At 38.0% G+C, this 27,049-nt stretch overlaps 1 protein-coding gene across 1 annotated transcript; it reads right to left on the reverse strand.

Moving 5' to 3' along the window:
- Positions 1 to 800: 800 nt before the first annotated feature.
- Positions 801 to 25,054, reverse strand: slc6a6b (solute carrier family 6 member 6b). Its single transcript, XM_084416978.1, has 14 exons — positions 24,823 to 25,054; positions 17,612 to 17,841; positions 16,758 to 16,892; positions 14,892 to 15,126; positions 13,523 to 13,655; positions 12,224 to 12,358; positions 11,467 to 11,570; positions 11,228 to 11,352; positions 8,693 to 8,805; positions 7,525 to 7,662; positions 6,399 to 6,501; positions 4,661 to 4,761; positions 2,695 to 2,865; positions 801 to 2,611 (listed from the first exon to the last, which is right to left on the reverse strand). Exons 2-14 carry the CDS (start codon positions 17,838 to 17,840, stop codon positions 2,456 to 2,458), a joined length of 1,878 nt encoding a protein of 625 aa, XP_084273104.1. The 5' UTR covers position 17,841; positions 24,823 to 25,054; the 3' UTR covers positions 801 to 2,455.
- Between the last annotated feature and the right edge of the window lie 1,995 nt (positions 25,055 to 27,049).

Below are 27,049 nucleotides of genomic sequence, written 5' to 3' on the forward strand. Positions count from 1 at the left end.
GTCTAAAGGTAATTTTTTGAGGCACTTCATCGTGTTGCATAACCAAAATAGTTTTTTTGTGCTCCTTTAGCCATGTCAAATGTATTTTTGTGATGCGTTAATGTGTACATGTATGAGAAAATGTTGGTGTTCCTGATAGTGAACCGAACAGAGCGCACTGGAGTAGCTGTTGCCATGGTAACGTCCTCATCCAACAGGACTAGTTCATAAGCTTTTCTTTGCTGTCAGGTAAAATTATGATTTCTGGATTTTGAATGAACTTTTATGGTTAGTGAAATGTCTGTTTGACTGTGATCTACATTTGATATTTTTTGATATTGTCAGAAATAGAGATGTTTGTTTACATAAGATAGATAGATAGATAGATAGATAGATAGATAGATAGATAGATAGATAGATAGATAGATAGATAGATAGATTCCTCCAAGAACAAACAGTGCCATCATGATTCATCATTCCTTCCATTCACCAGCAGTATTTCCATGTACTGAGTTTATTTTTGTTTGTAGGTCATGGTAAGCAGCCAAAAGTTCAATATTTACCATGGTGAAAGATGCTGAGGTCAGTGGGGGAAAACACTCGAAACTGGGCCAAACAAACATTACCTCCTTTTATATAACCAAATACAATCAAACTTTAAAGAAATACTACTTTACTTAGTAGAAAATGTGAGTGGTGTTTGCTAGATGTGTGTTGCTAAGGCGTTGCTAGGTGTGCGGTTACTTACTGACCCAAATCAAAAGAGTCCACCCCCAACTTCCAGCAACATGGACATAAAAATCACAAATCAACAAAATCGCTGTTTTTAAAAGATAAATGTTTATTAAGAGATAAAAACTTTTTTTTTTTTCATTTTTCTTGACTTTTTTTCTCTTTTTTTGGGTACTGTAAAATCTTGTGTCGATATACACTTGCTTTTTTTTTACTTACAGATATCCTCAAAATAAAAAAATAAAACATTTCTAGTCATTGCTTAATATAAACACAGCCCCCTTTAGCTCCTCTTCAAAAATGGAAGGGTTCAAAGAGACGTGCAACAGTGGGAAATCAGTCTCCGTCTTTAAAACACACCCTGAGACTGCAAATTAAATCTCTGTATTGCTAAAGAAATTGTGCCTCTTTCAACATTTACATTGTAATTCGCAGTTAATAAAAGTATCCCAAAGGTACCAAGGTAGAAGCTGTTGAGATCAATTGAGCCTCTCCCTTTGCGATTGGCTACAGTTTTGTTTAACTTGGCCAAGTCCAAAAAATAAAATAATAATATTAAAATCCAATAAATTTAATCCATAACATTGGCATAAACCTTAGATTTCAGCTTTACTTCCTACTAAAATAAAAGAAAAAGTATAAATTGTCACAGTAAGTAGATCTGCATTGAGTTTTTGGTGTTAATTCAGCATGCCATATGTACGGCAGCTTAAATTGGCCCCTGTTCATTGTTTCTGACATATTACAACTGCTCATAAATCATACGTAATTCCACACTTCCAAGTACCAACTTTTTTTTGAAAGACAATGCATATCGTTCTACAAAGTATTGCACATTACAGTTCGCAGCAAGCTTTTCTTCTTCGTCGATCGATTAATAGTTGTGGACGAGATCTATTGAGAATACAGTGATGTTTTTGAATACAAAAGGCAAAAATGTGATTGGAAATGAAAAGAAACAGATTTGATACAAACGCGAAATATAAATTCTACGTGGTTTTAAAATCTTGCCAGGCAGCTTCACATCCCGACCCCCTCAAAATAAAAAAAGCGATATGTTATAAAAAAAAAAATTGGGTTTTTTTTGCGCAAACTGTCCTTTTTAAAGGTTGCACCATTGTGGAGAATCTAGTGTCCTAGTTGTATAGTGCATTGAAAACAAGCAGGGCTTAACGGCTCGGTTCTTCCGACAGCACAATCTCCAGCCTAAGCGGTTTGTTGGGAGACACAACTATCCAGGATCATTATCCCTTAAAAAGAGGACCATTCACGATGGGCGAGGATGAAAATCGTTGTACGCCAATGTTACTTTTTACGAATCATGTTTACGGAGCCCTTAGTTTTTTAGAATTTAAAATTCAATTCGATTTTTAATATGTACAAGATAAAAGTTACAAAAATAGAACGTGCATGGTTCTACGTTCATGATACTGCTGGTTGCGATCTGTTCTCTGTCTAATAACAGCGACAATAATAGTAATATAATAGTATTATGATACAAATATTAAAAATACAGACAGAAAAATTTGACTTCCTCTGTAGAAAAAAACAAAACAAAACAAAAACAAAACAAGGACTCCTAGTGCAGATGCGTAGCAATGTAAACCTGGTCCTACGACTATGTCAAAAGTACAAAGAGTATATTTTAATATGTGTATATAGAATCACATATATATATATATACTGTATATATATATATATATAATGGAAAAGCAGGTCATTTGAATCCTCTCACAGAGAGCGTTCACATCATAGTTTCTACGATGGTGTGTGTGGGCTTTGTCAAGCCTCCGTTCCAGTTGGGATCCAGGGGCTGCGCCAGCTCGCTGCTCTTGGGCTGGTACTCCGGGGGGCAAGAACTGGCCCCGCCCCTCACGGGGGCCGCCACGGCTTTGATCCTCTGGAGGGACACGGAAAGGGACGTTATTGGCCTGTTGGCGGACGGAAAATCTGCGGTGTGTGTCGTCGGTGCGAGCGACTCACCTCGATGAGCGGTCCGTCTGATTGAATGATTTTGATCACAACCACCATAGGTATGCAGATCATGGACGCCAGGGCGAGGGTCCAGCCGACTCCGATGGACCAATCCGGGTACTCGTAGACTTTGTTGTATCTCAGGGGCGTATACTTGACCAATGAGAAGATAAAGCATCCCTGCAGAAGGAGAGAAAAGCAGGGACTCAATGTGACAGTACAAGGGGGGAATCTCATGAAAATTTGTCTAGATCATATTGGAATTCAAAACTAATAACAATATTATTATTATTAACTAAGATTAAAATAATTAATAAACATTTTTTATTTAAATAGCATTATTATAATTATTTCTATTTAGTTTATAATTTAATCAATACATAATTTTCTATTTATTTAATACATAAATATACTATAAACAGTTTATTATTAAATACAATTATTATTAACATTATTTTATTTGCTATTATGTATTATTAAATAAATAGCAAAGGTATGTATTGATTAACTTAATTAAATTAAAATAATTATAATAAACAATGCTATTTAAATTAAATACTTTTTAAATCTAGTTAATAATTTAATCAGTACATACTTTGCTATTTATTTAATACATACAAATATTATAAACAGTTTATTATTATTAAATACAATTATCATGGACATTTTATTTGCTATTTAATACTACTACTACTAATAATAATAATAATAAAAAGTAAAATGACAAATAAATATAATTGTTTATCATTTTAATTCAGTTTTTAATAATTTATTCAATAATACTTGCCATTTATTTATTTATGACAATAAAAATAATATTACTATAGTTATTTATTTGCTATCCTTCAATATTAATAATATAATTTATTATTGACTAAATAGCATTGTTTATCATTTTACTTTAAATTTGTATCATTTAATCAATAAAACCAATAATAAATGTAAAATAACAAATACATATAATTGTTTATCATCATTTTAATGCTATGTATTAATATTAATCATATCATTTATAATTGATTAAATAACAAATAGCATTGTTTATCATTTAATCAATAATACATACTTATGGCTAGTTTGCTATTTATTGGTTTAATAATGATAGATGATTATAATAATAATAAAAAACAGTAGATTTATTTAGCTATTTAATAATAAACTTTAATAATAATAAATAATTTATTAAATAAACTGTTTATCATTATTTATAATTATATATTATAATCCAATCAATAATGCATACTTGTACTGTTTATTTAATAACAATGCTTGATAGTAATAAATAACATTTATTTAGTTATTTAATAATATAATTTAATATAATTAATAATAGGTCCTAAAATATGCTTATAGATTTTTTTTTTGGTCTTTTGGTTTTGAGGTGAATTACGACCTAGGTGAGATTCATTCTTAAAGATGTATATATATAAAATTCCGATCATGCAAGAGTCCACCAAGTTTCCAAAATGACTAAGCGGGTTAATACACGTCAAAAGAGCCATCTAATTTAAGAAAGAATCTTGAATGTCTTTAAAAGCTTTATGATTGTACATAAGGAAGGGATTTCTTTTTTTTCCTTATAGTCCTATAATGTTCATAGAAAAACGACATTCATGATCTCATGGAAACTAATCCTGCACTCGTCCTCAGCTCCTACATTCATTCTGTTGGCCAGGCAGATGGTCACCCCATCTGGAGCTCTGTTACAGTGAGATGCGAGCCGGATTTTTGCAGCAAATCCAAAGCGGAAAAGCGGTATTTGCATGTGTAGCCGTAGGGGGGGGGAGGGTAGAAAAGCACACAATCTCCAATTGAACTGTGTAAAATACTCTTTCAACGCACCATTTTAGGAAACGTACTGTGTAGTGGGGCCTAAGAAGATCTGTGGATGTGCATTTCTCACGGTCATCTGCAAATATGCTATAATCTACCAAGTTAGCCTGTTTTAATGACTTTTTCTCTGTAAAGAACTTACCACACACAGAAAAGGTGTAATTACAGTCCAACTCCACTTCATCCAGGGATTTGGTCTGTAACCAATCATCTCTTCAATCGCATCATAGAAATTATCAGCGCCTTTTGAAGAGAAGGAGTGTGTTAAGGTATGAAATTCAAAAGCAATAACACATGATCCTACAGTGCACATAGACTGGAACCAAGTTACTGAATTGTTTAGGATGGGGATTACATTAGTAGCTTTTCAATTGTCTTGTTTGGGCTTGGCTGGGAAAAAAACGACAAAAATAAAAATGTTGTGTTCTAGCTCTTAACTGCAATTTGTGCAAACAGTGCCGTATAAAATCCTGCATAGTAAATAATATCAGTATTTTAACCAAAATACAGGCAGTGCAGGGTTTAATCCACCTTAGCAGCAGCTCTGTTATCAAGGGAAGTTGTCATGTACTGACATATTACAGATTTAGTTACTCAGCAGAAAAAGATGCATATTTTGTTGCATCTTTTTTTCTTACAATAACTTTGATAACAGGGTTGAATGGCTTAAAGAATGAAGACAACATTCAATTCCTTAAAAAAGAAAAAAAAGAGCAAGCGGCATGAGATCATATTGTAGAAATGTTACAAATTAGTTTTACTTCTTTAGTATAACAATTTTAAAGATAGTTATTTGTAATGAGGGAAAATCATGGCGTAACAGGGTTGCAGATTTAGCCTAAATGTATCTGTTACTCAGCAGTGGCGAGCTAGTTAGGGGGTCAAATGTTGATTTGCAGTTATATATAAACTATTTTTTCTAATAAAAAAAGGATACATAATTGTTTGATCTTTATTTTCTTACAATAACTTTGGTAACAGGGTTAAACGTCTTAAAGAATGAAGTCAACATTCAATTCCTTAAAAAAGAAAAAAAAGAGCAAGCGGCATGAGATCATATTGTAGAAATGTTACAAATTAGTTTTACTTCTTTAGTATAACTATTTTAAAGATAGTTATTTGTAATGAGGGAAAAATCATGGCGTAACAGGGTTGCAGATTTAGCCTAAATGTATCTGTTACTCAGCAGTGGCGAGCTAGTTAGGGGGTCAAATGTTGATTTGCAGTTATTGATCAACTATTTTTTCTAATAAAAAAAGGATACATAATTGTTTGATCTTTATTTTCTTACAATAACTTTGGTAACAGGGTTAAACGGCTTAAAGAATGAAGTCAACATTCAATTTGTTTAAAAACTGAGAAAAGCGGCATAAGATCATGATGTAGAAATGGTCCGAGTGGCTTTTACTACTTTGGTATAACAATTTTAAAGATTATTTGTAATAGGGGGGAAAAAAATCATGCAGTAACAGGGTTGCAGATTTATCTTAAATTACTCTGTTACTCTGCAGGAGCAAGCTAGTTAGAGGTCAAATGTTGATTTGTAGTTGTTGACAAACTCGTATTTCCAATGAATAAAAAGTATATTTGTTTGATATTTGTTTTTCTTACAATAACAAGGTTGAATTGCTGAGTTTATCAAATGAAGTCAACACTCAATTTGTGGAAACTCTGAGAAAGTGGCATGAGATCATGCTGTAGATGACTTTTACTTCTTAGGGATCACAATCGTGAAGTAACAGGGTTGAACACAAAATAATGACCGTAACAGGATTTATCGTTTTAAAGTAATGGCACACTAGTTTGTACCCCAATCATGGGAAGTGCCTGCAACAGTTCCCCATTATGACTTACATTTTCTGTTTACTTCTTGTACTCACCATAAACCCAGGCTACAGCAATACATTCAAAGAATGCAACCCATAAAAGGCACACGCCACTGGCTGCATAGTAGTCAAAGAGTTGAAACACATACATGCCACCCTGAAAAAGAGACAAAAAACCATTGAAAAAAAAAAGTGAGTAGGCTCTAATGCATGCTGTAATTGCAGAGCTGACATAATAGAGGACTGTTATGACCAGGGGTTGGCTAAACACTTGACTCATTTTCTTTTGGTAACAAAGACATTTGTTGCACAATGCATTCAGGGGTGACATAAGACATTATGTCATGGAAAAAAAAATGGGACACTGTGTGGCTCAAGCCACAGAATAGCATTCCCAGTTCGCTGTTCTGGGGGATTAGCAATCAGGGGCCGATATTTAAAGGGGGCCAGAGGAATCTTAGATGCGCATTGTCAGACCAGACCGGATCTCCTAGTATAGCAGTGAGACTCCTCTATGGAATTCTCACTGCTCAAAGCAGGTCAGGACGTCCATAAAAAGACATGGAAGTGGGAGCGATAAGGCACTGCTGGGAGATGAAACTGATTTCAACAAGTACAGCATGTTCCTGGATCAACATTCCAATCAACCAATCAGATTTAACGAACAAGTTTACAGTTTGTCAAGTTTAGGCTTATAGCCAGGGTTAGGTGCTTCTATAACAGAGTTATTCACCTACCATTTCCCTCTGATTTTAGGGATAAGTTACGGGTAGGTTAGGGACTAAGTTTTCAGACAGTAATGTTGTTGAAGGATCAACAAAACATGTCTTAGTTGGCAAATCACGGTGATCCTGCTGGGTGTGGAAGACTCTTCCTTATGGGAGAGAGCTTAGGCTGTATATCTGGCATGAGTGTGGTGTTCATCCTGATTACAGGAACTGAGGGTTTGGTTGAGGGCCACATACTATCGAATGACAATGTCACTAAAATCCTAAAAGGAAAACACATGGTGCCTGACCATTCAACTTAGCTGCATTTGATACACTCTTTATTTAGCCAGGAGAAACCAGCTGGTCCAATATGTTGGCAAAGTGGTAAATACTAGAATTAGTATGGATTTGGAAGGGAAATGCGCCATTAAAAGAGTGTAAAAAAATGATTGTTCGACTGTTGCACTTACCTCGGTGACCATGGTAAGTCCCAACAGGTAGCTCAAAAAACAGACTATAGCTATGAAGATTTCACGCCGATAACCCTTCCGTAGGAAGGATGGATACAGATCCACTAGGGATGTGATCTGCCCTTCCACTTCGACAAACTGAGAAAAAAAAAGAAACACCGTTAGCACAAACAGGCTTGCTGTGTGCAGACTCAAGCTGAAAAAGCAACGATTTCATATTTTGATGATTTACCAAGTGAAAATGAAGCCATGGAAAAGTTGTGCCATGTTTTGTAATCATAAACCTACTAAGTGTGTGGCCTTCAGTTCTTGACTATTATCGTTGATGGTTGAACAGAATTTTAAAAGATCCAAATTTTTTCCAATAAAACTGCTCTCTCTCTCAGTATCATGGTTTTGCTAGGCTAGTCTAAAAGGCTATTTGCTGTTTTAGAATAATGTAATATCCAACCCCATCTGATAGTGCAGCTTCAGTTTAAATGGTCTATAAAGTTGTGACCTACAGTAGTGAAAGGCATCTATTACAAAGTAGTACTGTACTGTAGAAACCACTTTCACGTTATCCAGCACAGCTGCATGGATATTATTTTCGATAAGCATACTTAATGTAACAGTCCAAGCGCCACACCCTGGTTTGTGGACTCACAGGATGTGGATGGACACTAATTTAGCAGAGTGTTTAATTTCACCGGGACCGAGAAATATGATAGTACAGGACTCTAACTGCTGTATGGCCAATAATCTGCCAACAAAGTTTTTCTTTTTTTCTTTTTCCTGTTTGTTACCAGGTTTTCTTGGGCAGGGGCATAGGCGGTGAGGGGGGCAAAAAAAATCAAGTGTAATACCAGTTTATTCTGACCTTTGTCTAATTGAAAGGTTTTGTTTTTATCTCTTGCTTTTAATTGGCTAAGAAATTAAATACACAGCTAAACATATGAATGAAACTGTGTTTAGGGGTCCATAATGCTCACGTCGCCTCGTTTTGTATAAGAATAAAACGTCAGTTCATGCATAGACTATCTTGTCTCGGAGTTTAAATCGGGATGAATTTACGCTTTCTTGGAAGTGCGGGGGACAAAATGTTCACAGCGTCTGGCTGTCATCACCACCCTGTAAACTAGTGGTACTCAAGCTGTTTAGCATACCATTTTATTCATTTGACACTCACCTGACTGTCGAGGCCCAACAGCAGAAGCATGATGAAGAAAAGAATGGCCCAAAACGTAGGCAGTGGCATCATAGACACGGCTTTAGGGTAAGCAATGAAGGCCAAGCCAGGACCTATTGGGAAGAGAACAGAGGGAGGTGGGGAAGTGGAGAGAGCACAATTAGCAAGGCTAGCAATTTGCACACTTTGATCTATGCCTTCGCGGTGCGTTTCGTTGTCGGCACAGACCAAAAGGAGACATGAAAGAAAAAAGGAGCGAGTATCTAAAGGACAAAGCGATCAAGCCAGGCAAAATTACTGCCAGTGGTTCGTTGCAAGTCCAATGACTGTTTCATTGCGTCTTCTGGCAAAATTAGCATCTGGATGTTAACTTCGGCTGCTTCCAAATCTAGAAAAGGTTTAATCAGCGGCGTGATATTTCCCCTGGATAACACTACAGGTTACATATTCAACACTACATCGAACAACTTCAGAGAGTCGAGGCAAAATACAAACTAGGGATGTGCCCAAAGCGACTTTCGAATCAGGAAAGGCCCGGAAAATGAATAACGCATTCTAGGGTGCCTATAAACGGACATGGTTAGGCTTGCTGCGGTAGTCAGTTACATTACAGTACATCAGAATTGACTTATCACGTGGAGAAAGTAAGGAGAGATGACTGTCAGGAAAATGGTAAAGGATTTGGTGCGCAACAGATATCTTGTAAAAATCTGTACCGGCGCTCCCTATAAACAAAAGTATGCATGGCCGCGAATTCAAGTAAAAAGTCAAAAGCAAGCATGCATTCAAAAGCGATTTGAATATCACCAACTATATAATTGCAAGACAATGCAAAAGCATTGAAATATATTTTTTTCTTTCATCTCATATTTTTACTTCATCGTGTCCCTTTAGAGGCTCCGTAGAATCCGTTATCTCCTTTCCAAAATAAGAATTCAACTTCGGGCACATTCCCAATACAAACACCTCCACTTGCTAACATTACTGCAACATCAAATGTAGGATTCAATCCATTCAACAGAGGTTAAATACAAGAACAAGCACAACGCATAGAATAAAACCAAAGAACAAATTAAAACAGTGGATCAAAGTAACATAGCACCAATGTCAAAGTACACTTTCTGCAGAGTCAGGTTGATGCATCCGAGACTGACCTCCCCAAAATTGACTTCTCTTTTGCAAAAAGCTCCTTTTAGCTTCTTGGCATCTGTAATGTTTAGAAATGTATCCAACCAAATCATCCTGAAAGACTCCCTGATAAGAATCCAGTGGCTTCGTTCAACCGTAATTGTGCTGATGTGCACGGAAGTTCAAGTAAAGTTTAGGTTTGTATGTCTTATAAACAAAGTGATAAAGATGTATGGTTTGTGCACCTCGCTTGGGCCAGACATACTTAGACCAATGTCTCCACAGAGGAGGGCCAAAGCAGGAACAGTGAAGATTAGACATTTGGAAAACCTTGAGCTTGAAAGCAATCTATACATCAACTGATCTCTCTCACCATGAGACTTGCTGCATCTTAATACAGCATGAATAATGCAGACCAATTATGAGAAATGCACTAGATGGCCAAAAGTATGTAGAAACCAGAACATCTCACCCATATGCACTTGTTGAACATTTACTTTCAATACCATGAGCATTAATAATAAGCTTCCACTCTTCTAGAAAGGTATTCCAGTAGATGTTTGCACAGAGATTTGCTCCCATTCGTCAGTGAGGTCAGGCACTGATGATGGGTGATGAGGTCTGGCTCACAGTCGAGGTTCCAGTACATCCAAAAGGTGCTCGATGAGGTTCAGGTATGGGCTTTGTGCATGGCAGTCAAGTCCTTCCACACCAGACTCAGTAAACCATTCTTTCTTAACGAGATTGCATGGTTGCATGCTTCATTTTAGGCACCTGATGGTAAGTAAAGGGTGTAGCTGAAATAGCCAAACCCATTAATTAGACGAAGGTGTAAACATACTTTTGGCCATGTAGTGTAGTGTATCCAGGTACCAGGGTTGAAAAAGGAATCAATAGGAACCGACTTGGCTACCTTAATTAAACTGCGTAAAGAGTTCTTTAGGACTTAAACCCAAACTCTCCAAAAAGCCTGTTGTAAATTGCCTTTATCCTGAACTTGGCACAAGATGCTTCTTGATTAGGGTCACCTGTGGAAACCAACTGAACAGCGATAAATGCTAAATCAATGCTTTTTCACGCAACTGTTGATTCTTCACCATTAGTGGAATAGGGCTTTATGTTCCCAGTGGCTCCAAGAACGTTCTCCATACAGTTCTACAGTCGATTCCAAGCGGATTCCAGTTCCCACCGAGAGAACGTAATAATTCATATTTGTTTTTTTGTCTGCTGAATGACGGTGAAGGTTCCGAATGTTATACTTTCTTTTTAGTCCTAGGTCCTGGAACTAGTTTTATTGGCTCCGAATCGCTTATTGTCGCCGATTTTTCACTACAGGGTTGACCAAACTTTTTCATGTTGTTATTTGCAGCAGCAGTGCCCACCATCACTGCTACTTGACCCTCGTACCTGACTCTGCCACATCGGCTATGTCCACCCCTTGCTCTTGTGCCATGAAGCCCAGGACGGAAAATATTGCGAAGCCAGACACAAAACTGGTAGCGCTGTTCAGGCCTCCCAGCAGCAAACAGTCCCTATGTCACACATATGTCATGGAGTTTGTTAATTAACACAAAGGTACCCTACGTTCCCACTTTGCCCGTTCCCTGGACTAAGCCTCCCTCCCGCCCCGGGGCATCGAAACCCACCTGTAGCAGTTGTATTTGTACTTGTTGTAGCTTCCCAGTGACGTCATGGCTCCAAGACAGATGGCGTAAGAGAAGAAAATCTGTGTCCCTGCATCGATCCACACCTAGACAGAAGACGCCAAACCATCCGTTGACTGACAACATGAATTGACCAAACTCAAATATTTGCATGCGTTCTGCCTCTCGTAGGTCCTCAAGAACTGTATACACCATCAATAACAAACATAAATTGTTTCAACAACTGCATGTCATGTTTAGATTTGTAGCTTTCTGACTGAGGCCATCAAGAGCTTTATTTATGTCGACTCTTTTGCACATCTTGGGTTTCTCTCTGTAAACTGAACATCCAAAGTTTATTCTGGTTTTAAGTTGCGGATGGTCACTGGAGTACATTCTGTCGGCAAGTGTAAACAGCACTTTTCCTGCTGAATAGTTCATCTTAGAGGGCTGATTTATATTGGTTAATGTTATTTTTTTTAGCTGGTGGACTAGCATAGCCATGTTGTTCAACTAGCTTTTGAAGCTGGTCTTTCTGTCAAAGCTAGTTGACCAAAGTAGTCTTTTTTGGCCTGACCACTGTCCAAAACATATGCTAGTAACCAACTATGATGGTCTTTTCAGCAAGTTTGATAGCCATAAAGACCAAATAGATGTGTTAGAGGCACTTGAGATTGTGTGGAATCAAATTCCGGTGTGTGTGTGTGTGTGATATTATAAAGCCTTTTGAGAAGACATGTAAATAGCTATGAGATCTTACCTCTGGGTCTCCAAGGCGAGTCAAATTTGGGTACAGATAAAATTTGATGCCTTCGGCTGCCCCAGGAAGAGTGACACCCCGTACAAGCAGGACAATTAACATGACAAACGGGAATGTTGCCGTGACGTACACAACCTAAGCAGAAAAGTCAAGAACACTGAGGTTAAATTTAATGCTCTAGTTGTATGAAAAACCCACAAGCTTTGTTTGTGATTTAACAATTTAGAAAACTACAGCAGAACTTTTTCACAGACTTTCTCATACTTTCCAACATTCTAAGATAACACTGTCAAAACAATTTCCAAGGCTAACATGCAATTTACAGCTTAACTTCACTAACAGATAAATATTGGCTTTAGTGGTCAGAGTGGTCATATGCTTTTTGGCCAGAGAGTGAGTACTAGATGGGAGAAAAACAGCGCTTCATTTAATGTTTGGTTTGGCTAGAAATGTTATGTCACACAATGCCGAAGAGTACATCAAAACATTAATATCTGCAATTATATTTAAAATTGCATTGCTCTCAAGCCTAATACCTCATTCACCAAAATTGATCATTTTATACATTTACATTTATTCATTTAGCAGACGCTTTTATCCAAAGCGACTTACAAATTAGAACAATAGAAGCAGTTAAACTAACAGTAGGACAACAAAATATTCAAGTGCTATGACCCTTCTCAGTTTAATCTAACGCAGTACATGTTATATGAATAACTGAAAGTAATCTTTCACTTGCCACCTTTAATGAAGCTCAGTCAAATTTACAAAAAACAAAATGGCTCAAAAAGAGTCTATAAAGGCTAGTTCACAATGGCCAATTCCAAAAACCAAATTCCATTGGTTATTGGGCTTTGCTGGATCAATGGTTCCCAACATAATAAAATCCATCAGCCAACTTGAAATTTTGCCACTAGTTGGGGCAGCATGAACCAGCCTTTAATGCGTAAATAAATCTTAAAGTCTTAAAGTAGATAATGCTAGCATTGCGATAGAGCAATCTAATGTGACAGCGTCTTGGCAGAAGTCATGATAAGATTCTCAACTGCATGGTCAAGTCGAGAGAAGGTGTCTGCTGATTGACTTTACAGTCTCGATTAGGAATGAGGTAAGCTATAGTTACCATTGCTGCTAATCACCAGGGAATGACTGCTATGTGTATGTTCATAACACTGACTAAGATAACACTCAAATCTACCAAGCTACTTATAACTGTAATGACACTGTAGAAACTAATATTAGTAGTCCTTAAATTAACTGGCTGAAGTTGAAAAATGAATGTAATGCAACCAAGCTCACCTTCCCAGTGGACTTAACACCTTTCCAGATACAGAAGAAACAGATGACCCACACAGCGAGCAGACACAGAGCCAAGTCCCATTTAATATGACCCACGTCCTCGATACCATCGGAGATGCTGAGGACATTTCGCCTGTGGTGGAAAGAATGTTTGCTAGTGAGACTCTCTGAAGCCCTTAAGGGTGTTTAAGGAGCTAGCATTTAAATAATCAGAGAAGTTATACAACACGCAAAGGACAGATGAGTTCTCTACAGAGGAAGAAGTGTTCAAGAACCAGTCAGAACAAGTCATCATAGAGCAGGGGTATAGCCAACCAGCTCCTGGATGGCAACCTTGCTACAGCCTTCCATTTCCTAAATACCTTGATTAGATGTTTAGGTGTGTTTGATTAGGGTTGGAGCTAAACTCTACAGGATTGTAGCATAGTTGGATATACCAGCCATAGAGCAGTGTTTCTCAACCCTGGTCCTGGAGGACCCCCAACACTGCAAATTTTGAAAGTCTCCTCTGTCTGACACACCCATTTCAGGTTTTGGAGTTTCTTCTAATATGCTTATGAGTTCAATTAGGTGTGTTTGATTAGGGAGACACATAAAATGTGCAGTGTTGGGGGTCCTCCAGGATCAGGGTTGAGAAAACCTGCCATAGAGTCATAATACCACCACTAGCTTCTGTTAAATCAGGGGAGTCCAATCCTTAGAGGGCATCTAGAGAGCCACCTTCCTGTAGAGTTTAGCTTTAACCTGCTCTATCACACCTTTCTGGAAAATGATTGGGCATATTCGTGTTTAATTGGGGTTGGATGTGTGAAGATAGCTCTCCTGCAGGAGCAACTTCGGTCCTGGAGGGCCACTACCCTGCTTTTAGCTCCATCCCTAATCAAGTCTTCAGAATTGCTTGAAAATTACAGGCAAGAAAGTTTGATTAGGGAAAGAGCTAAGCTTTGCAAGACAAAGTTGCCCATCATTGGTTTAGACCCTTCAGTCTGTTGTCTACTGCAGGGATATTCATCCCTGCTCCTCAAGACCCACTGTCCAGTCAAACACACCCAAACAAGCTAACCAAAGTCTGTGGGATTACTTTGGGGTAAAAAGCCAGTAGTGTTGGAGCAGGATTGAATCTAAAATCTGCAGTGAATCTCCAGTATCAGGGTTGAATACCCCCAATCTATGGTAATAAGCAAGTTGCAAGTTCCATAAGATAGATATTTACATTGAGAATGTCACTAGGAGGGGAATGGAGCTCCAAAGTCTCTGGGAGTGTTTGAGGACAACTGTACTGATAAATATACGGAGAGAATCTCCACAACAACTTCTCTGGATTTGGATGGCTTTCAAAGTGCACAACAAATTTGTACTCAATACTTACTCCCAGAACTCAGTGACGGGAGAAGTGAAGTTAGTGGCATTCACAGCTCCCCAGAGTGTCTTGTTCTTGCGGAGAGTATCCTCAATGCAATTTTCTGTGTTCCATTTGTTGTTGCAGCTTGCCCAGGGGAGCTCTGGCTGAAAGCACTGGAACAGGTAGTACAAGCCCCAGGCCAGAATCACAATGTAGTAGATGTTCAGCAGAGAAACGATCACGATGGACGCGTAGCCGATACCTGTACGAAGACAGAAATGACTAAATTAAGCTGATGGCACACTGGACTGACTCAGCGTGTGGTAGTTGTGCAAAATGTTTGCGATTTGTTATTATAACCTTAATGAAAGCAATGAAAGGAGTTGTGCTCCAGTGGAGCGTGAGAACGGCTATATAAGTGACGAACTTCTATGAGACCTTCTTGTATAAACATGGAATAATCTTGTCCAGAGTTGGAGGAAAGTGATGTAAGACATTGGTTCAGAGTCTGAACCGAGTAAATCAATGTTGGCCAGGTTGACTGGAAACCAAGACCGACCAAAGCTGTCACCTCATTCACTGGCAGAGGGATGCGAGTAGTTCGGCAGTTTGCATGTAATGATTGCTCACTTGTAAACTCTGTTTAAATAAGTAATTAATCTATGGTCAGAAGACATTTTTGTGAGATTCAATATGCTCTTTGTTAGAGATATTTTGGTGGAAAATTTAGCTGATAGTTCCTCTGACTCTGTCTGGGTTTTGTTGCCTTTTTTAAGGGTACACTAGTGACTTGTTTGTGGGGCTCGAACCAGCAACCTTCTGATCGTAAGACTTCAGCTTTAGCCACTACACCACACAAGCTGAAGAGTTGTCCAATTGTGCAAGCTACTGTTCATGAGCAGTTGGCCTTCTTAGCCAATAAATTCATTGACAGCTGCTGATATGTCTCTGTCACTAGCCAGGCTGAAAATGAAACTACTACTGGTCCCTAGAGTAGTAAGAAGACAGGCCGCAATTAACAGACAGCTGGAACAGTGAGGGCTTTAAGACTATAACATTACCTTTAACACGTGGCAATGACATGTTTATCTATGTAGACATAACTTTATTGGTCAATGTTATAGCAAATATAGGTGTCAAATTTCAAAGCACGGGTGTTCTTTCAGTTAACATGATCTGCTTTGGTCTACATTAATATCTCCATAGGAATTAATGGATGCAGTCATGCTTCAACGGGAGTCTTTGAGCCAAAAACGATTGCTATTAGCGATGTTAAAAGTATGTGATATGCCTGGATAATGAGCTGTGAGTCAAATGCTCAAATGAATATGATTGTTTATTGGTTACATTTAAATGTAAAAATGTTCAGAGATACAAATGCAGATACAATAATTGTGAAATTGTAGGAATTTATCTAGATTTACTAGTCCTAATTATTTTAAAGAAATTATTCTTGTCAGTGGCTCTGAAAGGTGAGGAAGATAGGGTTAACTGCTATTTTTGTAAACATATTATTTTCTGCTCTGGCATTAGAGATATGTATTTCCTATCAGTCACCCCAGATACAGCTGGTGGTATCTGTGACACACACCCCACTCTGTGTCCTTACCAAGGGGTCAGGGTGGTTGGCATTGCCCCATTTGCCCCTGCTGGTAGATGCCATAACTTCACCATCTGGCAGCAAAAATGCATTGTTCTCCATTGACAGCCATTAAATATACTACTGAAAGATCTCTTTGATCCTTACCACAATATAGAATTTGTTATGTTTCTCAAGTATTCATTGCTCACTTTTAGTAGAGACATAACTGCTTACAATATTTTTAATTTTACTATTAGTTTTATTTATTCTCTGGTAAAGAAATCAAGAAGTTTCTTGATCATGAAACTAACCTGTAAATATGGGGCAAAGTTTCTCCCAACAGGTGATTCCACCCTCAGAGGTGAACTGCCCGAGTGCCACCTCCAAGAAGAACACAGGCAGTCCTCCGCCGAACAGGAAAATGAAGTATGGGATGAGAAAAGCACCTAAATGGAAGATTCACCAAGAGAAGATTCACTTAATTCTGTCAATTATTATATCCTATAAACCACTAGTTTAGTGTTTAACTCTTATTCCTCAATGAGTTCAGTCAGTACAAGTCTAAGTGCGGGTTCACACAAAACGCGTTTTTGCTTTGAAAAACAGTGGAATGGGGGAAAAACGCAAGGTCTCAAGACGTGAGCGCAACGGTTATACGTCAGTCTAGTGCGTTTACAATGGACAAAGGAAAAGTAGCGCATTGGAATGGAAAAATGCGTTCTGTGTGAGGAATGTCCAAATGTTTTACTTTATTCTGTATAACAGAATATAATTTTCATAATATCTGATCTGCTCTTTTTTCTTATAACACAAGTGGAAAGTGATGTATACAGTCAAAGTAAACAAAATAACCATTAAACTAGTCCATATGACTTTGAAAACAGACTAAAATTTAAGCTGTTATTCACTCTCAAATCTCATTTGCACATATATTTAATTGAAAATGCATTTTGATTGATCATGAGACACCCATAAGAAAACCCATGATGTACTGTATAACATGAGAGCTTGAGTTTCTGTATGGCTTCCAAGTTTTTCAAAGCAATAAAGAAGCCTACAGAAGAATCATTTGGGTTTGAAATGACATGATGGTAAGGAAGAAATTAAGTTTTTATTACTGTCACATCAGTGTCCAAAGTCCAAAAGTATCAACAAATACACTCACCTCCGCCATTCTTGTAGCAGAGGTACGGGAACCGCCAAACGTTCCCTAAACCAACGAAGCCCCCGGCGACTGACAGAAGAAAGTCAAGCTTGCTAGCCCACTTTTCCCTTTGGGGGTGTTTTCCCTCGGCTTCGTCCTCTGGCCTCGTGCCGGGGCTCTTTCCCGGGGAGGGTTTCAGAATGTCTTTGTGGAAGTCCTTTAGACACTGGAGTTTCTCCTTCTGAGCCATGCTAATGGAGAAGAAAACAAAGGGTCAGAACTCTTGACCGAACCCCAAAGACCTTAGGTTCAGACATAAAAAAAGATCACGTCGTATTGCAACTGTTCTAAAACATTTATAATTAGGGCAAACATAAATAGTTAATTTAAAACAGCAGCTAAGGCAGACGTGAAAAATGTTCCCACGAGAGGATAAGGTGATGGTTAAGTGATTAAAGTAATGGCGGTTTTGTGTGGTTTGAACACAGGAAATTTTCATGTACAACACAACTGCAAGCAACTTTTTAGATTGCATCATGATACCAAGCACAAAAACCTAATTACAACCAATAGTACACTAAACCTACTTGTAAAACTGATAAGATTAGTTGATTTCTTTGTTGCTAGCAAAGTGTGTCTGTAGTCAACATAAAATTATGCCAAGAGATAATCATACAGCTGACTAGTAGGAAAACACGTCAGCACTTAACTTCAAGGCTTTTGGTCATACCTAGATCCACCAAAGGAGGGAGAGCATTTTCACATTTAGCTCCAAAACTCTGGAATAGCCTTCCTGATACTGTTCGTTGCTCAGACTCGCTCTCCCAGTTTAAAACTAGATTAAAGTCGCATCTCTTCAGCCAGGCATTCATATAATATTTTTAATCTTACAGTTAAATAAGGTCTCTAGTTCATAAACGCCAGAGGAGAACTGGCCCCCGACTGAGCCTGGGTTCTCCCAAGGTTTTTTTCTCTCCATTGGGTCACCTGATGGAGTTTTAGGTCACCGTTAGGTCACCTGATGGAGTTTTTCGGTTCCTTGCCACTGTTGCCTTTGGCTTGCTCAGTTGGGGATATTTTGGGGATATTTAATTTTATCAATCAATAAATTCCACTAGAAACAAACCTTGTTGTATTATTTTAATTTAATACTGTGAAGCTGCTTTGATACAATCTGTATTGTGAAAAGCGCTATACAAATATACTTGACTTGACTTGACTTGACACCAACTAGTTTACAGTCAGCATGAAATCAAAATGGTCTTGTTTTGAATGGTCGGTGCACTAAAAACCCATTTATACAATATATACAGTCCTTTTATCCAAGTAAAATCATCTTTTTTTTTTCTTTTTTTTTGATATTACTGAAAAACACTTTTTTTTTGCCCTTTAGAGAGCACTTTTTACAAGCCAATCTGATGGATAAATTACCAGTTTTACTCAAATTATGGCGCGCGCAAGGAACCCACATGCAATTAGGCACATAAATTAAAGCCGATTTAATAAAAACGACTTAATTTATTCACCGCGGTTTTGCTGCAGAACTGGTATGCGTTTATCCTGCCCATGTCCCTTTAACTAACACAGTGTTTACGCTGTCAAGATTCTATTCAAGGATGGAGTAATTATGTCAGGCTTGGCGTCTTCTGTTTCAAAGCATGCGCCAAACTTGCCATGGAGCCCCTAAGATGAATCCCAGAGAGTCAGATACAAAGTCAGCTCCAACATCCCAAACTCCCTTAACAGCCTGGCAACACTTGGACAAACTATAGCCCTACTGTGAGGCCGGTTCCTTCAACAAACCTGCTTTTTTTCCCCTTCTCTCAAGGAGACTGAAGAAGAGGGGGAAAAAAATCCATGGTGTGTTTGACAATCAATAAATACAAGTATATCCCCCTTTCCGTTGCTTTACTAAACATACGACTGAATAAACACGCTAACTAGCCTGAAGTGTGGCGGCTTGCCAGGACTAACAGTTCAATGACATTTTAATACCGTTTGGACATCTTAACTTCATTTAAATTGATATTCTGAGGTTTGTTAAGGTCTAGCCTAATGCTTCAAAAGAATGTGGTTATTTTTTTACAACACTAAACCATTGCCATTCAACTGATGCTTATCTGTTAATTTTCAATTTTAGCACACAATCATTCACTTGGCGACACAAGACTATTACACAATTGTTGAAAGTGCCTAAAAAGGTCTAAAAAGCTCAAGAAATTATGATCATCCCCTTGCGATAGGTTAAATCTGTGTATTTCAAAGGCTTAGGATCACGCTACAACTCAAACACATTCTGTTACATAACTAGAGTGAAATCCTCCAGACACTTTCCATTTCCACTCAAAACACTGTGGTGACCAACTTTACTGGCCGAGAGTCAAAGCAAGCAAACTACTGGGTTAAAAAACACAAATACAACCTTGTTGAACTGATTCAAATTGCTGTTTCCCGCTATTTTACCCATGAGCGAACGGCAATAATTAAACACAAATTCAGTTGTAAAAACCTCTCTCATCTATAAAGTTTCTAATATTCACATCTTTACATTTATTCTTCAAATCTGACCACTTTCTCATTATCCACAAACATTCCCACAATTCATGCACTGCCTTTCACTTACATTTCCTTCATGGCTGAATCCAATTGGTCAATGTTGTTCTCTCAGCAGACACCATACCTCTGACAACACAGCCCAAATCTCTCCGGGGCTCAGTGTAAGCCGAGGTGACACCACGACCCGCCCACAGGCTAAGACAATTAAAAGCAATCAGCAGATTGGTCGCAGCTTCGGAGCAGCGGATAACCCGAGCGACAGCCAGCTCGATGGTAAATTTCCACTCCCTAGAAGCGTCAGAGTTCTACCTGAAACTATTTATCTTTGCATGTGCGGCGTCCACTTGTGGCAACCCGAGCCGCGGACGCGCCAAACAAGAGCATGTGGACGGCAATCCACACCTCTGTCGCGTTTCACTTGAACAGCTGATGGTTTCCCGGCTGTTGTCATGCCTCATGCCATTAATAGCTTTTCCTTTCGAGACAAGTGGCTTAGCTAAACATACTTTGACATGTAGTCAAAGTACTCAAAGTGTAATTATGCACTTTTTGCAAACTGGTTTGAACACAGAACCCAATTCCTGACAAATCAGACTCTGGTCAGTGGCGCAATTCTGGTCAGTATTGAAGCAAACTCAAGGCCCAGTGCATTTGCATAGGGCTAAATGTGGTAAGTAACAAAAGGCTATTGTATGCATTGTTTCCCTCCGCCTTTTTAATTTGGCAGAGCAGCCCTGATAAAGGGACAATGGCGATTTGTGCTCACAAGACCATTTATAAATTTAGGATCTGGCAATTTGTAAAAAAAAAAAAAAAAAAAAAAAAAACTGGACAAAGGATCACCTGGCATTTTTAGCCCTTTTAACACACAATGTTGGAATGCTGTGAAAATTGTGACACATGGCAGCCTTCTTTGGGACACTGACTGCTTGGTCTGTTTGCTTCCCTAATAGAAACAATAGACTTGAATCGCGCAGAGCTGGTCTAGAATCCCAAGATTTCTTCAGTTGCTTCACTCCGAAATCTGCAATCAATCTATATAACCTCCAAGAGGCTCCAAACTGGAAGTGATTTGTTCTTCCGCATCTATAGGTCTTGTAGCCTGCGGACATCAAGGATTTGTTGGGCCGTCGAATCTGACTGTCATCCCAGCTGAGATGCAGGAACAGCTCCACAGTCCCGACTATCGAGGGAGACTTCAGGTCTAGAGTCGGCACGAGGCACTTGGCTCATTACATAACATCCCTATTATAGAACCATGTACATTTCCCTGAGTGCTCTCACATTAGATGCCTTCCTTTCCGCACTCGTTCTACCACATAAACTGAGTCCAGTGCATTAGAAGCAAACTCTTAGTCATTTATGTAAACCTCACAATGTAGCAATGATGCATGAAACTGAAGTCATGAACACTAAAGTCATTTGTTGACAGCAGAGTTTGAACAACTTGAACTTGTACATGATCTATGACGTGATGAAACTGTGCTCTCATGCACTGCCTAGTCTTAGTGCTGAATCGTGTACATCATGCGGGAGGGCTTGACAATGTGGTCCCACAATGGTCCTGTAAAGCAGAAGTTTTTAATTGTTGAGGAGTTTAAAGTTGTCTGATTCCTTGCAAGGAAAAAGAGAGAAATTTTTTGGTTTTTATGGTCTTTTATTATTTGGATAATATTTACATTGTATTAGGATGACACTGTATTTATTTTTACCATTACTACCAATTATTACTGTAATATCAATGTTGTAATTATAATAAATGTGATTTTTTCATTATTTCTGTCATCAAATTTAAAGGTTTAAAAACAAATATTGCAATGTAGGCTATATCTTAAGTTGACAAGATAACTTGACAGTCCTATAAAGATATATTTGTATTCATTTTTAATAATATACTGCCTTGCTGTCCCATGGTCCCATTTGACTAAAAGGGTCATATATGATGTTTATGATATATAAACCAGAGAAGATATAAAGTAATGGTGTCAACTCTTGGAGATAATAATTCAGAGTTAAGCACTAGTATAAGGGAACAACCTTGTTTAATAGTTAACGGTTATCCACTGTTGGCTCTTTATTGTTATCACTCTCATGTCTAAGTATAACTAGACCTTGGAGTAATGACCACTGCTACTATGCAAAGAAGGACTTAAAGTATAATTTATTATCGTAACCATTAATGGGCTCAGAATGACTTTTAATTTGTCCTGTATTCAAAACATCAAAACCATAATTTATCCGCAGGAGGTTTATGCCATAACTCAAGTCGATTGGTCAAACTTGTCAGTGTACTGTAGCCAGACCAGATCAGATTCCTGTCATTCGTCTTCAGTTTCCACCAAGAACTTTTACCCTTGTGTATTTACAACTTGCTTGCTCAAGAGGAATATTTGTCGCCTGACCAAAACAACAAGTGGCAAGCCAAAGACAATAAAAAAAATCCCAATAAATGCACAGAGAATGAAGCTGGAGTGCATTATAAATGTGTATCTTCCACAATGCGGCACCGAGATGCATATTTACCAAGGGTACGGTGACTGTCGCGTTTCAAAATTAAAAAAAAAGTGGTGGAATTGATCTTTATAACGGGTTAAACGGGGTCAATGAACTGTGCAACATTCATAATCTGTGCTGTGATGTCCTTCCTCTTGTGCATTTTGTTGACATGTTGTTGTTGTTGTTGTTTTTTAAGTCTGCTCGATGTGAAATTTGCCTCAAAATCTATATTAAAGAGAAACAACCATATCCCAAAAAAAAAAAAAAAAAAAAAAAAAACACATGCTAAAAGAGTTCAAAGTCTAAAGTGGTCGCCTAAATGGCCAGAGCCGTTCGCTGGCAGTTGTGAAACAGTGCTGCCTTTGTTAACAAGTCTGACTTTTTTTTTTTTATTGGCATCAATTAAAAAGTAGCCGGTCCTCTTTTATGACACTCCAAGATACAGACAACTCATTCAATGACTAAACTGTTCTCATCCTCGCTAAGAAAATGGCATCTGTCACAAAAAGCAAACTGTCTGTTAGCCTACCCTTATCAGTGTGCTAGGTATGCAAGCTGGCATGTGCGCGGAAACCTAAACTCTGTATCCTGTATTGTGTTAGTTTGAGCAGAGCTTGACTGCTAGTGAACTGCCTGACTTCCGCATAATCCTAAGTAGGCTATACAAGATGAGGTGAACCTGTCTGCTAGAGTTCTCCTTACACTACCGCACTGCAAGTTCATCTCTGTTAGGAACATCTCATTTGACCGTTGCTTAGCATTGAGTTTGCGTGAAGTTAAAAGCAACCCTGTTTTATCAAGAGAAGCATTCACGGTGAAAACAGGCGTCTCAAGACAGGTTTTTACTTTTGAACAGCAGAACTTTTAGCAAGACAACATTCTGAGACGCGCCTCAATCTGTCTAACGCGTGTTTACATGGAAAAAAAGAGGAACAAACATCATAAACTGACTCAAGAACGTTTTTTTTTTTCTTTACTTTTATGTAAACACCCCCTAAGAAGGTTTTTAAAAGGATAGTTCACCCAAAAAATTCACATTTTGTCCTTACTTATTCAACCTCAAGTTGTTTCGAACATGTATGAATGTCGTCTTCTCTTGAACACAAAAGGAGATATTTTGAAGAATGCTGATAACTAAGCAGTTGATAGTACCCATTGACTTCCATAGTAGGAAAAAAAAATACTATGGAAGTCAATGGGTGCCATCAAACGTCTGGTTACCAATTTTCTTCAAAATATCTTCTTTTGTGTTCAGCAGAAGAAAGAAATTCAAACAGGTTTGAAACAACTTTAGGGAGAGTAAATTCTGACAGAATTTGAATTTATGTGTGAACTGTCTCTTTAAATTCTCATTATGATACTTTAAGTTCCGTTTCGCTTTCAAGCGCGTCCTTGTGTGAACCGTCGCGCACAAGACCAACAAAACCAACATCCGATAACTTAAACGATGCGCGTCCGTGTAACAAACTTTTTAAACAAATTCGCGTTTTTCTTATGAACCCACCCAACAGGTTGTTGCCGGGCGCTCCTCAACGATGAGGCTGCATCCAGAATAGCATCTTTGTGTGAGAACAATGTTCATTTATAACGTAAAATAAGTTTGTGCGCCGCTTGAGGTGAATATCTCGTATTTTTTAAACCCCCAAGGATACAGGTTTACATCGAGAGACAGCAAGCTGTCTATTCTTAACTCTATGCAGTCAGCACTCAGTTATATTTGTCTGGAGTGGGAGTGAAAGAAACTCAATGACAAGTGACAGCATCAACACAATTGATTCAGCAGTAGATCACATAAATGGCTTTTAAATCACCATAAATCATAAAAAAACGGAAGAATTGTGTCTTATATTGTATAAATGATTTAAGTATAATAATATAAATTAGATAAGTATAATAATAATGACTGTATTTTGTATAAAATTCCAAATATGAGCTTTAAAATTTGAACACGAGACAAAATCTTCTGTTAAACTAATAACGTTACTTCCTGGATTCATTGTCAAACTCTTATCATCATGACAACTAAAACAATGCATTTAATTTTCAAGTAACGTTTGAAAAAATATGAGCAAAATATTTAAATTAAGCAAAAATTAAAATAAACCAGTATGTGGTCTCGCATCACTGTAACGTTATATTAGACTTATCACAATCAGCAAACAGGAGGAAAATAGCCGTACCTTTACTGTTTATTTCCTTTAATTCCTTTGAAACGGTCTTGTCCCTTCTGTATTGTGCGGCGACTGGCTGCTGAATAACAGCGGCAGCGGTAAATTTAGTTTATGAGCTTTTTTTTCCTGACCTTTGTCTCTCAACATGGGTGACCATTAGACATCAGTTGTGGAAAAACACCGGCCTGCCTCCCGTTCGCGGCAGCACAGCGTCTTCTTAAAGCGCCCGCTTCCTGTGTTCACTAACCGCGCGTCCAACCAACATCAACATCCTCGCGCTCAACAGCGCCGCCGCTGGCCAACCCTGCGCACTGACACTTACACTACACTACAGGCTGGCTGTGCGCATATCACGGATACACAGTACAGCAGGTCAAAAGTTTGGAAACAGTGCTATTTTTTGTGTTTCTGAAAGTCTCTTATGCTCATCGAGCCTGCATAATATGGCAAAAAAAATAATAATAATGGGTTTCTTTTTGAATACACTTTGAAATATTATTTATTTTCAGTATCATTACTCCAGTTCGGCCTCACATTATCCTTCAGTAATATTTTTTTTTTTTATAACCTGTGATAGTTTTTAATCATGATTCTGTGATGAATAAAGTTTTTTAAAAAAGCACAGCATTTATTTAAAATGGAAATCTTCTATAACAATATACGCTTTAGGGTAAAGAAAGTACTTTTATTCAGCAAGGATGTGTTAAATCGATAAAAAGTGATTGCAAAGATTTATATTGTTAGAAAAGATTTCTATTTTGAATACATATCGTTCTTTTTAACTTTTTATTCATCAATGAATCCTGAAAAAAGTATCACAGGTTAAAAAAAAAAAATATTAAGAAGCACAACTGTTTCCAATATTGATCATAAATCAGCATTAGAATGATTTCTGAAGGATCGGAATCACAGTAGTGCAAAAACTTGTACTTAGATAATTAATGTGGTTCAGATAACATAATATTTTGAGTTTCTGTAGGTTAAACCAATCTCTTTCATTGTATAAACTCACATTTTTCATTTCAATGAACTCAATTTTAAGGCAAACTTAATTTTTTTAAGTTAAACCAACAACAATCTTTAATAGTGTAATGACTGATGCAAATTCAGCTTTGCATCGCATAAATACATTATATTTTAAAGCATATTCAAATAGAAAGCCATTGAAATATGGAATATTTTTTTCTGTATTTTTGATCAAAATAAATGCAGGCTCGATGAGCATAAGAGCTTCTTTTAAAAACATTAAAAATTGTTTCCAAACGTTTCACCGGTACTGTATATCTTTTAAAAAATAAGGTTGTTTCTTGGTTATGGTTGTGATTTATGCTTGCAGAGTGATTCCTGCAGAGCACTTCAACAGCAAAGTTGTGTGTACTTTTGTCGTGTGAGCTGCGTCTGCCAAATACACGAGTGACACTGATAGGTAAGGGGAACCATCACAGCGCCTCAGGCATTTTGAGCTGGACAGCCTTTACCTGAACCTCACGCAAGAACATCTCTTCTTTAATATCAGCTGTCTGAATAAGTAGGCCATTGGTAACAGAAACCCTACAAAGAGTCTCATTAAAGCTGCAGTCAGATTCAGGCAGAAGAGCCAGCTTATACATTTCAATATTTGATGTAAGGACTGTTCCTTCTGTAAGCTAAACCATTCATTAAATTGTACCGACTAAAATTAAAATTTGACATGATAAATCACACAATTGAGCTAAAATGCACAGCTAGGCAAAGTGGTTTCAATTTTGTTTGTGTATATCAGGGGAGGGGGGGAGCACTAATACAACCCTAAATTGACTGTAAACAACTCAATGGCTGATTTGGTGTTCTGTCACCGCAGGACGTCCTGCTGCGGTTGTTGTGATTACGGCCCGTGTTTTGGCCCGTGTTTACATCAGCTTGACTGAATTAAGATGCTGCCCACCCTGATTTGCAGCATTACATTCGCTGCGTATCAAAACAGCTTCTGGCCTCTGACTAAAGTTTCTGTAATTTTCCACCACTCCTCACTTCTCTCATTTGATCACAAGATCACTTTTTTTTTTTTTCTCTTTCGCGTTTTGTGTCACGTCGGCAGTCTTGCCTCATCGCCTCAGGTGATCAGAATCACCCGTCAATCACCTCGAATGACTCTGATGGGATGCAAACATGCCGTGTGAATGTTTTTGCATCATTTTAGTGCATTGCAGCAAATCATGTCAGTTTGAATTGAAGATAGAAAAATAATTACAGCTCC

The sequence above is a fragment of the Rutilus rutilus genome (assembly GCF_951802725.1).
Source record: "Rutilus rutilus genome assembly, chromosome: 8".
NCBI classification, from domain to species: domain Eukaryota; kingdom Metazoa; phylum Chordata; class Actinopteri; order Cypriniformes; family Leuciscidae; genus Rutilus; species Rutilus rutilus.